The 15,036-nt window shown below is 27.8% G+C and overlaps 1 protein-coding gene across 1 annotated transcript in view; it reads left to right on the top strand.

Annotated features, from left to right (window-relative positions):
• The window catches only part of LOC129951208 (uncharacterized), a 40,192-nt gene that overhangs the window by 15,086 nt on the left and 10,070 nt on the right, over nucleotides 1–15,036 (top strand). The window contains exon 3 of the mRNA XM_056063249.1: nucleotides 8,468–8,571. Coding sequence (XP_055919224.1) covers nucleotides 8,468–8,571 — 104 coding nt within the window. The remainder of the gene's footprint in view (nucleotides 1–8,467; nucleotides 8,572–15,036) is intronic.

Below are 15,036 nucleotides of genomic sequence, written 5' to 3'. Positions count from 1 at the left end.
AAATCTTTAGATAGTTCTTAGCGGACGAAGTCTATAGCTCTTAATTTAAACCTAGAAAGTGAATACGTAAATAAATATGAAGCATTGACTTTGATCTTACAATGCATAATTATTTCTCATGAAATGCATAATTATGTCTCATTGGCTTTTAGAGAAAAAACTTATCCAACTCCTTATAAGCCAGCAACCCTTACCTTGACCACAATCTCAACCCAGGGAAATCTGCTCGAACGACCACACAGCGTCTTAAATTTCAAATGGCCCCAAAGAAAAAAGACCAGCTCTTTTAAGTCAAAAGATCTATGTGGCCAACTGTGATCACCTTTTTAAATTCTAACACGGAAAGGAAAATTTTCTTTCAAAGTTCTTATTGTTTCGTTCCTTTATAGCACATTCCCGCAACAATTTTTCATACTTCGGTAGTTGATCCACTGACTTGATTTCTTGATTTATCTATTCCTTAAAAGCGTTAAGGCCTAAGTGTGTATGCAAATATGCAAAATACAGTTTAACTTTCTTTCTTAACTGCATAACTGCAAAAATCGAAGAGAAATATACAAATCTGACGGTTTGTCAATACCAGGGTTACAGTAGCATTATTTTTAGTTATTCCTGCACATGATTTAAATTTTTAACACCTTTCACCAATATGGAGCCTCACGGCCACCCAAAAGTCTTTACATCAAACATTTGGCATAGTAACCTTACACAAACGAGTGAATTTAACAGAGTCTTAAGAGATGTCAGCATTTTGCTTTGATTTCAACATTTAATGACTCCAATCAAAAGATTGTAGATATTAATTTAATTCACTTTAAGTATTTCTTTTTGTAAAACAATCTGTTAAAATTTCATTGAATCCTTGTGTCATCATTATCACCTTTACTTTTTAAACCAAAGAACTGAATACATTTTTCTTTTGGGAATTGATATATTCTTAAAAATATTTTTTTTTTATTCTTTTGACCTTCACAAGCTTTTGGTGCATTCAGAAAAAAAGTTGACAACAATAGAATGGAAATATTTAATAAAAATAAAGCAAAGACTCAAAAAAGAAAGAAGAAAATTCCAAAGAGTACATCAATGCTCAAAATCAATATCAATTAAATAGACAACAAATTCAAAACCACAAAGTGTTTTTAATGAATTTTATCTTTTACAAATTCAATGAAAAATGTTAAAAAAATTGCATCGACATATTACAATGGTCGACAAAATTATGTTATTTTTTTCGGTCTCGCAAACAAAACAATACTTTTTTTTTTTAATAATTAAGATGTCCTTAATTCGAATCTTGATTTTAAATTTGTCTATCACATCAGGTTTTCAAAACATACCCCTTTAAAAATGGTAAAAACAACCAAAAACGGTATTTTTATTTGTTAGATGAAACTTAAAATCTTTATCTTTTAGATACAATTTAAATCATTTAATTATCTTACTTAGTTACTGAAAATTCTTATTAGTTATTAGTCTTTATTTGATTCGCTATGGAGTTTTGATAAAACCTTCAACTTACTTTAATTGTTTACGTTTTTGACTTAACTTTTACCTTCACATAGTAAGATAGTCCGATTTTTCGAAATGAAACTTTTGACATTGCCCCACGGTTCTGAAGGTGCCTAGAATCTAAATAAAAAAATCTTAGAGATATATCTGCTCCTTCGTGTGTACGTACGTTCGCACATCCGTACGTTTGGGAGACTTTTTTCGTCGTTCATATTTCAAGAACCAGTGTAAATATCGACTTCAAATAAATTCTGTTATACAGGTAACAATGTGGAAAGATGCAGAAAGGGCTCTTAAGAACATTGCGTGGTTGTTTTTTTTACCATAGCAGTTCATAAGGTGAACATTTTGGTTAACTCTAAATATCTTACGAACCAATGACGGTAAAAACTTGAATTAAATTTTATATTATATATTGTAACGTGAAACTAAAATAACATATTTAAAAAAAAATCCAATTAACGCTTTTTTTATAAATCGAAAAACTGTAAAAAAAATTTGTCACCTCGAAAATGTTACGAATAAAAAATGATTTCATCTCCAAAATAATTTTGTACAACGAAAAGAAAAAAAGTTGTCACAGTTGGTAAAAGGGAATTTCGACTCAAATATTTTTTCAAAAACTTGAGATTTTGGCTTTAAATATATTGTATCTTATAAGAAATATTGTTTTCAACATACTGTACAATTTTTAGAAAAATTGAATGGATAGTTTTTTTTATAAAAAATAAAAATTTAAAATAAAATTTAAAATAAGTTTGTAAAAATTGAATTTCCACACAAATATCACTTTAAAATTTTGAGATAATGGCTTAAAACAGATTTTCACTTGTAAGGAATATTGTTTGCACCATTTGGAAATGTTTTGAGAAAAATCTAAGAGACAGCTTTTTTACAAAAAAAAAACCTAAACAAAAAAATTAAGAAAAGTTGGTAAAAATTTAATTCCTACACAAATATTTTTTCAAAACTTTGAGCTATTATCTTTAAACTAATTTTATCGATAGTATTGTTTTCATCATTCAGCAAAATTTAAAAAAAAATCTAATTGACAGTTTTTTACAAAAAATAAAAACCTAAAAAAAAACAATACTAAAACTTTTTAAAAATTTACTTTCGACTCAAATAGCTTTTGAAAAATTTAAAATATTGTATTAAATTTTTTTTGTATTTCACAGAAAATATTGTTTTCGACATTCAGTTTTTTTTTATAAAAAATTAAATCTACAAGAAATAGTACGCTAATTTGGTAAACATTGATGTTCGGTCCTTGATATCTCTCAAATTAATTTCATTCATCCATTTTGTAAAAAGTTAAGAAATTCTACTAAACTTGTTAAAAATTAGTTTTCGACTAAAAATCTATTTAACAAAACTAGATTTTCAAACTAAACTATTTTTTTATATGAAAAATATTGTTGTTAATTTTAAAATTTTTAAGAATAATTTAACTGAAAACTTTTTTAACCTAACAACTTAAACCTACAAACTTTAAAGGAAGACAAAAAGAACGACGGGATGGGAAGTTATGAGTGTGGGTCGCATCCCAGCCTCTTGTTTTTAAACCGTTTTGACTTTTTTTGTTCAAAATGATATTGGCATAAATGGTTTAGCGTTTCTTTCGGATTTTCGTAAGGCAGGTGAGATTTAATAACTTATAAAAAATTTTCGAATATCAAATCATTTGAACATTTATGCTGAATATTGAAGAAAGGGACGGAATTTACTAACAAAAAAAACTACTTCATAAATTTAAATGGTTTCAAAATACCTTAAAGCAATAACTCAAAACCCTGACGCGACATATTAATTTTGAAGGCCACAAAAATCACTGGAAAAGTGCAATTTTATTACCAACACAAAAATCTTTCTGACTATTGTATTGTTCAAGTCTTTTAGGACACCATCTTATTTCTAAATTCGTGGTGCGAAATTCATGTGTCGATGTAAAATTTGTTTAGTATTCTACTGCTTGACAACACCTTTATGTATATTATGAACGTATTCAATTGGGCTATTAGAATAAATACACAGTTTCGGAGTTATTGATTTAACTATACCGCATACTTTCTATAATAATAAAATATTTCCATCGAACATTTCTCAATAATCATAAATATTGCTTTGACACTTTAACGAAACTTAAAGGATTGGGTTGAACCTTAAGAAGTTTCAATGTAAATATTGGTGCTTTTTTTAGATAATTATATGTCAATTAAAATAAAGTTTTCTAACATCGCGGGATTGGTTAAGAATTATAAAATTGTGAAAAGCGCATTCTATAGCTTTGTGTATCAAAGAATTTCTATTCACACCTACCTACGTAACACATGACAAACATACACAGTTCCTAAATTCCAACTACATGTTTCAGAAATCCTTTAAATTTCCGCTATCAGAATAAATGCTATTTATGAGTGATAATTGAAGTAGGGTATAATTATTTCGTTATATTTCTCTCACCAAAGTAAAATTTATGGCTGAAAATTTTGATAATTTGCATCTTAGATGTTGCATTTAATCAGCTTAAAAATATTAAGCTTCTTCCACTTTTAATGCTCCATTTTAATTTTAACACATAATGGTTTAAATGTGATGAATATTATTATGTTTTATCATAAAACTGCATTGTTAATTTTTCAGCTGCAGAATTCCATTACTTACCAGTTGCCAATTAAAAGCATTACCGTCTGAATACTTAGTTGGCTATACTTATATAGAACTTAAAAGGACTTCATCCAGTACTTGATATGTATACAATGTACATCCATCCATTTAAAAGATTGCCATTTGTACTGTAACTATTTTTATGCCTAGGTATGTAGCTTCTACCTAGACCTACCTATTGCCTATATAATACATCATTGAAGGTTATAATAAATGAATGAAAAGAAATTGAATAGAAATTGATTTCTATTTGTGTGTCGACTAATTGTTAAGTGCTTTGTTGTAATTGAGGTTTTATATTTCTTCAATTTTAATATTTCTGTATGAGTAAGTATTAATAAAACGATGATGATTGGAGATGATGGTTATCAATTATGAATGCAGGGTTAATTGAAAATGTAGGGGTAGATTTTGCATTGCAGAGTAAAGTCCTTCTCAATTTAATTTGGCCTCATTACCGAGTTTATAAAGTTTTATTATGTCTGGTCTGGATTTTGGTATGAATGCTGAAAGGTTGTTATGAAACCAAAAGATACTTAATAATTAAGAGAAATAAAAAAGGAAATACAAATTTTTCAAATGAATGAATGAAATTAACATGTATAAAACTTAAATCGAGACTAACGTTAAGGTGGTGGAAAAAGCAAACATATAATTTTTGTTTGCAAACCGTTGGGGTTTTATTTGGTTGTCTGGTCATTACTTTTGTACAGAGATTTTCAATTGGTTATTAAAATATAAGGAATTTTTAAAGAATCAATTGATGTTTTAAAAAAATCATAAAGGGGGAAGAATAGCTATTAACAATGGAAATCAATATCAGACAAATGGTCGCTCCTGCTATGGTTGCAGCACCATATCCTTTTTATGTCCGCGATAACTACATCAATTCTATTTTTTTGGTCATTAATTGATTGAAGTACTCGTATTGAACTTATACTTCACCTGGCTTCAAAGAAAATACTGAATTTATTAAGTCAAAAGATATCAAAGGGCTAAGGAAACTTGTGTTGCAAAGTTCATTTTTTGCATTATTTTCCGAGCAACAAATACCTTATTACCGTACAGTCCGAGGTTCAATGAAACGTCTTCAGTTTTGTGCATTTATAGAACATAATTAGTAGGGCGTGAGTTCTTGTATTCAATTCACATTCATCAGACCATTTACATATTCTTAAGATCTTGTAAATATTCAAAATACGGTTTAACGTCGTATGTTGAGTGGCAAACTTCTAAGATCAACCAAGAATCAATAAATCTATATTTTTATCGAAACTACAGACTATAAGATGAATATTCTCAGCTGTCAAGGGAATATACTCCCTTAAAAATAGCTGAAGTTTAACACTTAATTCTCTATTGCCAGCCGATAAAATGTTTAACATCCCAAAAGTGCTTTAGTTTTGCGAACTGTTCCTGCAAAATGTTTGCTATTTTCGTAGTAAATTAATAAAATGTCAACGCTTTGTTCAAGCGTGCACGATTTAATTTGTATTAATAATTCAGTTTTTACTTGTCAAATGTTTTTTTTTTTCACGGGTACCTGCCTCTTGCTAGGAATTGACAAATCCTCCAAGGGTAATTCTTGTCATGAAAAAGTGCTTTCTCAAATTAGCAGTTTGGATTCGGTATATAAACTGTAGGTCTGCCAACAGTACTCGCACACAGGGATGGTTGAGAGTTGTAAGTCACTAGCCCCTGGTTCTACATGGACTGTCGCGCGACCTTATTAATTTATTTATTTGCTTCTCAAATGTTAAAAGATGGCAGCTTTAAAATGAAAAGTCTTATTCAAAAACCTTTTATTTAGCTTAATTTATATTTAACAAAATATTATTGGTTTCCTTTTCTTTTTTTTAACAAACCTTGACTCATTTACTTATTGCTTTGCTCTGGGGGAACTTTCAAAAAATTTCAAATTATAAGAACAAAGGCAAGTTAATTGAAAGAATGTAATCTCTTAATCATTTGAAGGCTACCCCTTTAATATATACACAATAGGTAAAGGAATTCTGGGCCGTAGCCCGAAATTCGAAGCTAGGGGTAGTTTCAATCGGTTCGTAATTAAAGCTCACAATGAATTTAAAAAAAAACTTTGTTTAGGAGCGTATATCAAAAAAATCATTTTTAATCCTTAAAATAACTGATTTAAAAAAAGTTAGAATATTTTTTTCAAAACCCACACGACTGTCTTAAAAAACAAAACTTTTTGAATTAAAAAAATGTGTTTTCATATAATTTGAGGAACAATTTCTTCGACAATTATTACTGAGTTTTAATTTGAATTAGTGATTTACTTAATCAGTGATCAATAGTGTCTTCTTAATATCATTTTAAAAACTATCACTTCTTAATTGATATTCAATGAAAATAATACTTTTGGGAATGTCTGAAATAGAAACTCCTTATAGGTACCTTGCCATAAAGTTTTCATGGAAATATTTTCCCGACACGGCCATGATATTTTATTGAATCAAAAACTCATCTCCATCTTTCGATTGGGTTTCTCCTTGATACATCAAAGCACGAGTATATATACTTAAATATATATTTATGTATGCATTTTGTAGTTGAAACTATTGATTATATAATACCTCAGGGCCATTTTCTGTATCTTCTTGCATCAGGTCATCCGATCCAGGGAAGCAACAAGAATCAATTCATTGTCCGCTTGACCTTCTATATTATGCATGATTCTCAGTTTATTTATAAATATATATATTATAAACCTTCCCTATACATTTAACTATGCATTAAATATGACAGTCAATATGTTTAAGAAGAAGATGCAAAGGTTTTTGCAACTATCTATTTAGAAAATCTCCCCTATTTTTACAATTCCAAATAATTTGCAAAAATAAAACCAAAGGACTTCACGCAAATATGTTCTCGTAATTTGAAAGAAGAAAACAAAACTTTTATGTTCTTCACTTCGTAATGGTGGTATTAGACAAAAAGATGGTGGTATTTAATTCCTAAAGATGTTTATTCAATATCTATAGGTACTGCATTGCGCTCATGTAGATACCCTTAAGTCCTATAACTTTTGTTTTCCAATATTGCTTCTTCGAGAGCTCAACTAAAAAGAAAGAAAAACACAAATGATGATGGTGTTGGATACTGCATTTATTATTCCCAAGTAGCCTCTCTTCAATATAGAACATCGAAAATGACTGACGGTATATATTCTATGCCATTGGTGATATTGCGATATGTATCCTATGGGGATGGAATAGACAAATATAAATGATGGTAGCTTCAACACTGCGGACCGTGTCCGTTTCCGTGTCCATGTCAATACCAATGTCAAGGTCAATTTTGCACAAATCATATACAAATCGAAATGCAATCGAGAGATGGACAAAAACAAAAATTCTATTTGCTTATATTTTCAAGGTGAGTTCTCCTCCAAATTGAAGTCGTTAAACATAAATAATAATAAAGCTTTATGTTTCAAACTTTGAAGAAGCCCGTGGCTTTCTTTGGTATTGAATATGAGGTCCGATTCACCTAAAACATTTATTTTACTGGTATACTAAATCTTGTAAGTATCTATCTGAGAAGTAGTTCCTTTATTATTGCTTGGAGGAGGTTTTGTAATAAAAACAAAACGAATATCGCCCTAGAAGGCAAAATTTTTCCAACGATGGTCTTGCAGCTTACTTTATGTAAAGTTAAACCTCCTTTTTTATGTCATAAATACACTTTAAATGGGACGTAGTTCCATTTTTTCTATAAAGATAACGAGAAAAAATAGGAGAGCACTAGGTCATATACGTACTTTTTTATGGACAAATATTGCAGATGTTTCCTTGTCTCTGTTTATTTTCTATACACAAGATATTTTTGTTTCTTTCATACACAGTGAATGGCACATACGAATGGAGTCGATAGTTTATTTCTATCGTAATGTTTTTTGGCAGTTTCAATTTTTTGTGAAACTCATTATGGTAGCTCAATTAGCATAGACTAGATCACTTCCAATGATGTAGGAACCAAGAGAAGAACACACATGTGTCCATTTGCAATATACTCGGTAAAAGATTTTTTTTGGACAAGAAATTATAAGCTATGTAGCATATTTTTGACAATAGTGGTAACTGTTGTAAATTTTCAAAATTGTAGTCCTTAACGTGACAAAAAGATCAAAAAAGACCAAAAAGTAGTTACAAAAATCAACAAAACAGTTAAAATTCTATAAAAACTATTGTTGTCCTGATGCCCAAAATACTTGATTTAAATTAATTTATTTTGTATTTTTAATCATATCAATTTTGTTGTTTTGTTTCAGAAATGGAAATCATTCCTGAAGGTAAACACTTCCGATTGGTGCAAGAATCAGAGCTTCCAGAAATTTTGGAGTATTTGGAAAGATTCCTACCGGAATCATTAAAGGTACAACATTCTTTTATTATTTAAAATTTTTTAATTAACATTTCTTAATTATGTTTAATAAAATTATACATGAAAATAATTTGTGTAATGATTTTTTATTTTTTACATTGATTTGATGAGTGTAGTTGAGTACTTTTCATTTAAAACAATTAAACTAATTAATTTTTAAAAATGTCTCTAGACCTATGAAATACTTGAGCGATTTAAGCAGGGGCAGAAAGTTTTGTGAACGAAATATTTGTATTTTAATCGTCTGTGTATTAAAAGAATTACTGATAGAAAATTAAAAATAATTCCTTGATAATGGCTTAACATATTACTAGTTAGCAATTTTTTAAATAAAGGGTCTGATCAAGAACAATAGCAAAAGAAAACATGAATTAAAAAACGTACTTTCAACACGTTATAATAATTAATTTTATTACAAGTACTATTAATTCTCTATTGCAATGATCAAGACAAATTGTGTAACTGGACGATGTGTTCAGCTTGGTGGTCGATTAACAATTAACAAAATGCTCACAATATTGTATTAATTTGCATATTACAAAGGTACATTGCATGATAAAAAAGATACAACAATTATGCTCCGGTACAGGGGATTAACTTTTGGGAAAAACAAGATCATAAAACTATAGGGTATTGTATGATATGTTTGGTAGTTGAATACTTAACATTATACAAGAAATTAACAATGATGGAATTATGATATTAAGATTTTAAATGAAAAATAATAATATGTTAACATTATAATATCAAACAAAAACAAAAATAACTATTCCTGAACAGGGTCTATATGAAAATTTGGTTAAGTCCACTTAAATGATTTCTAGAAATATAAAAATATAATCTCGCTTTTCTGCTAAATTAGAAGTAAAAGTTCCATAATTGCAAAAAATTCAAAAACACAGTTTTGTAGCTCATAATTTTTCACACCCAGTAAATTATTTAATTTACATTTTATGATTTCTTTTTTGAAACCAACTTAATTAAAAAGGTTGCTTTTCACCACATTTAAACGGTGACAATGTTTATGAAAACAAATAGAGCTAAAAATTTGGATTTCATATGAAATCAAAAAAAAAGAGGCTGGGATGCGACCCACACTGATAACTTCCCATCCCGTCTGTTGATTTGTCTTGCTTAAAAGTTTGTCTATATGTACTCCTATTAATTTTTACCAAAATTGCGTACTATTTTTTGTAGATTTTATTTTTGATGAAAAAGCGGACTGTTGATTTTTTATATAAAAATTACTAAAAATCGAAAACAATAATTTCTGTGAAATAAAATAAGTTTAAAGCCAATATTTCAAATTTTTAAAAAGATATTTGAGTCGAAAATCAATTTTTACCAACTTTTGTTAATTTTTATTTTTTTTTTTTATTTTTTGTAAAAAAAACTGTCAATTCGATTTTTCTCAAAATTTGCCCTAATGTTGAAAATATTATTTCTTATAATTAAAAAATAGTAAGAAGCTTTTGAAAAATAAAAGTAAATTAAAGCTAATATCCCAAAGTTTTGAAAAGATATTTGAGTCGAAAATCATTTTTTACCAACTTTTGTTAGTTTTTTTTCGATTTTCATTTTTTAGTAAAAAAAACTGTCAATTCGATTTTTTTCAAAATGTTACTGAATGTTGACAACAATACTTTTTGAAAGATGAAATTAGTTTGAAGCCAATGTCTCAAAGTTTTAAAAAAATATTTGAGTCGACAATCAATTTTTATCAACTTTTATTCATTTTCTTTAGGTTTTTATTTTTTGTAAAAAAAAACTGTCAATTCGATTTTTCTTAAAATTTTATGAGATGTCAAAAACATTATTCTTCGTTGCACAAAATTGTTTTGGAGATGAAATCATATTTTAGTCGCAAAATTTTGGAGGTGAAACATTTTTTTGTTCAGTTTTTTTGATTTATAAAAAAAACCGTTATATTGATTTTTTTTTCAAAAAATATACTTATTTGATATCACGTTACAATATATTATATAAAATTTAATTCAAGCCTCTAGCGTTTTTAGTTCGTAAGATATTTAGGGTTAACCAAAATTTTCACCTTTTTTTCAAACTGCTATGGTAAAAAAACCACCCACTCAATTTTCTTGTCAAAATTTTCAATTTGACAAATCGGACCCATTACAATATCTTCCTATGGGAAATTTAAAATAGATAATACGATGTACTTATATAATAATTACAAACAACAAAAATAATCTTTTAAGCTTAGTAGTTTTAAAATCATTACCCGTGTTTTTTTGGCATTCTATAAATAGTAAAGTAGAAAATACCCAAGAAAACCCATCGGCAGTAACCAGATTTTTGTATTTAAAAATTGGTACAACTAAAAGAAGACCTGTCAGTATAATATTTAAAGAAAAAACACAAATAGAAGAAATGTTTGTGAAATTGTTTAAAATTAACTCCAGCAAAAAAAAACTAATAAAAAGACAATTTTCAAGAAAAAAATTCATTTAACAATTGCAGCTTTGATATAAAATAAAAACTTCAAAAAGCGGGTTTGTTCGTTGACTACTACATCAGCATGTGGTGTTAAAGCGAGCTTGAACGAGCCTCAATTCTTTATATACCTGAATCGAGTTGAAATGAGCTCGATTTGACTCGATTCCGGTCGGTGATCGGTGTTGAGGCAAAATTTTTGAAAAAAAAACCTGTGTGGAGAAGTTGGCTTTACAGATAATGTATTATGGTCTGTTTGCAAAATTGTGTACAAAAAATATAGTTTTACTTTAATCAAATTAAAAAAAATGCACATGGAATAGGTAGCATATTCTTATATTCAGTTCTTCATTTTTCAACAATATAATATCTCACTTGCACTTCATAAGAAACATCGAAACATAATTTGCATATTAGAAAGTGCTGTCAAATTAAATCATTTTTAAATCTCCTTGTGCGGTGGAAACACCAAAAAGATTTATTTAATCTAAACTGAGATAAGCTTTTGGTTTAAATAAAACAAAACTTAATTGCCTTTTTAATTGTTTTCTCTTGAAAAATAAGCCCAGTTTGAACATTTTCAATAACAATTGAAAACATATGATTCCAAATGCACAAGTACTCAAAATGAACACAGCCATCGAGATACAAATGCAATATCAATCGTACCAATATTTGAGAACGAAATCACATAAGATCCATCCGACACTAGTATAAATGTCAAAAACCCATCCGAAGTAAGAGTCTACTTTAACTTTTATCGGTAGTATTCATACTACGGATATTGTTTTTGTTATTTGTGTAAAATCCTACTATACTATTGATAGATCTTAGAACAAAATACTAAATCGTTGCTTCGCTGTGTTTTAGGAATAATCTGAGATCTAAAATTAATTGAAATTTAATTATTTTAATATTTGAGACACGAAATGTAAGTCAAATACAACTAACTTACTAACTAACTGTAACTTAAAAAAAGTATTCCATTTCTGCTTCAAATAAAAATAGACAAAGATATCTTTTTTTTTGATATTAGATTTCTGTTATTGACAAAAGTCTTATGAAAATGTAAGAGCTAGATAGGTATATACACCTTAAGTGTGCATACAAAATTAATTTTATATTAATTTTATCAAACTTTGTTTTTTTTAATTAATACAAAATTTGTCAAATCTTTCAAAATTTAAACTTCTCTCTGAAGATGATTTTATGTAAAAGAAATGAAAATTCCACCTCCTATGTTTAAAATATAAACTGGTAATTTTACTGGACTAGGTATTAGCAACTACTTCCGTTTTGAATTTAATGTTTTCCAACACGTGCATTGGATAGTTGTAGGGAAGTTTATAGCCTTGAATAACATTGCATGAAATTTACAAACAAAAATATCCTTAAACCTTAGAAAACCTTGTTGCGTTTAAAGTTTCATTTGAATGCAAATTTTATTTATTTATTCAATAAAAAAAATATATTGTTTAAATACAAACCCAAAAGCATATAACCTAACTAACTACTATGTACTTTCCAAAATTAAAATACTAACATTATAGAATGTATATTGTTTTATTAAATAAAATATATTTACGTAGAGTATAGATGTACTGTACATATAGTACAGCACATGCATAAATTCTACTTAGTGATTTCCGTAATAATTATTATGGAAGCAATTTGGTCAACCTTGACACGCCAACAATAATTTCACATTGAAATAGTTGTCTGAATGTTTGTGTATATACAAAAATTTAAATATACTTTTTTCCTTTTAATATAATGTACATATGCACATAATATTTAACTAGACATACATCTAGAAACACTATCAAATATAAAATCTCTATATCGGTTGCATGTTGAACCAACTAGTAGGGTTATTGAAAGCATTAAACTTTAATATATGGTGCATTAACATAGACCTCTTTAAATAATAATTATTGTTAATGCATAAGAAATATTTTAGTTTAACTCAAGACTTTTGCTTTTTTTCCGGAGTGTTTTATGGAATCAATAAAATATGTATTTAATCACTGTCATATGTTGATGTAAATACCCCATATCCTCAGATATTTAACTACGTCCTATAGTTTTGTTGTAGCTGTCAAAGAAACTAAAGTATTTTAATTACTAAAGTTTCAACCTTAGATCAATTAGTTTAGTGCAATTGTTTATTATGATAGGAACAATTCATGTAAAAATGTGAGAGAGATACAAATAACTAAGAAGAATAAAATGAGAAAATAAAAAGAAGATACCATATATTTTTTATAGTATATTAGATCGGTATGTTAATGAAAAATTATTATGATGTTTTCTTTAAAAAAAGTATTTCTTTTTTCAAAATTCAGTATTTCAAAATGTTGTTAATAAGGTTAAAAAATAAAAATCGTGTTGACAAAATGATTTTTATTTTTAAGCCTTATTTACGGCATTTTGAAATACAGGACTTTGATATACAGAATTTTGAAATACAGAATTTTAAAATGCAGTATTAAGATCATACAGTATTTTGTACATAATGTATTTTGAAATACATTATTTTGAGATACAGTATTTTAAATATATTATTATGATCCATACAGTATTTTGACCCCAACCTGTTTCCTTAAAACTAAATTTTTGAAATCTGTAAATATTTTAATCTTGCATATTGATCATGCAATAACATTTGTAATTTTAACATATTCCCATTAGAAAAAAATTGTATGCGGTAGAATTTGTCGAATTTCATATGTTGACATTTCTAGACGTTTGAAAGTCGGAAACCTCAATTAAATATTTATTTGACGCCATACAAAATATGTGCAAATTAAAAAATAAAATCATTGACTTATATGTATTCCATAGATAAGCAGCTGAAACAATATTTATCAGTCCGAATATTTTAAGATTTAGGATTTTACCTTCAAAATGTCAAAAAAAAATGCTTCCAAAAATACTAAAAAATTGTTCTCGACAGAAAAAAGTTTACTTTTCAGATTTGTATTGAATTTAATAGGCAATTCAGCTATTATAAAAATGTTGCTTAATCATTTTTAAGGGAATTAGTTATCGGTTGGGATCGCAGCCCAGCTAATTTTGATCAAAACATCTACGTTATTTAAAAGATACTTGTTCAAAAAAACAATGTCGATTTTATTTTGCATTTACTTGTATGTCCAAACCGCAAATGAACAAAATAAAAATCGACTTAAATTTTAATTTCAAAATCGAAATCGCTTAACAACATGTCCAACAATTTTAAACGGTTAAGTTAAAATGTAAAAGCCATTTAAGAAAAGTACAAAATTACATAGATAACTTTGCTAATATTTTTTGATTTAGGCAAATTACAATTTCATTTTACTAAAGTTAACATTAAAATATCTGCTATAATAATTTTCTAAATCAATTTTTTGAATTTTCGATATTTAAATCAAGATTGGTAATGCTGAATTAGTCCATTGTTTGAGTATAGCTCCCATCTCTGGGCAGTAGCTTCTACAACTTACAGTATTAAGTGCAGAGTAGTAAAACTGATTGACTGATAGCGGATGACAATCTAGAGAAATAGACAGTTGTATTCCTTTCAATTGGAATTCCCATCAGTATACCCTCGAGCCCAACTTCGGTCGCAATATGAAGTACAGATATTGTTCTTTAGCCGTACTGTACGAATGTGAAATGCTTTATCATACTGTGTCTTTACCAGCTATTGCTTTATTCAAGAATGCGCTGCTACACCCCCTTCAAACCCTGTTGGGCAAAGCAAAAGTCCCCTTAAGTGTACTTATTTAAAAAAAATAGCAATGAATTTCTAAACATTTAGAAAATTGATAAGTTGTAAAATGATAAGCCCTGAAATATGCTTTGTTTTAAATGTTGCCAAAAATACTTTCATACATTTGTATCAAGAAGTAGCTTTTTGTAAGACATGTATAGGTATTGAAATACCATACATACCTTTTTACTAAATCTGAACATTGTAAAAATAAGACTTGAAAGTTTTAAAATATTAGTTTCAATCTA

Source organism: Eupeodes corollae, chromosome 3 (assembly GCF_945859685.1).
Source record: "Eupeodes corollae chromosome 3, idEupCoro1.1, whole genome shotgun sequence".
NCBI classification, from domain to species: domain Eukaryota; kingdom Metazoa; phylum Arthropoda; class Insecta; order Diptera; family Syrphidae; genus Eupeodes; species Eupeodes corollae.
The sequence above is the reverse complement of the archived record's forward strand: the minus strand, read 5'-3'. Positions and strand labels throughout refer to the sequence as shown.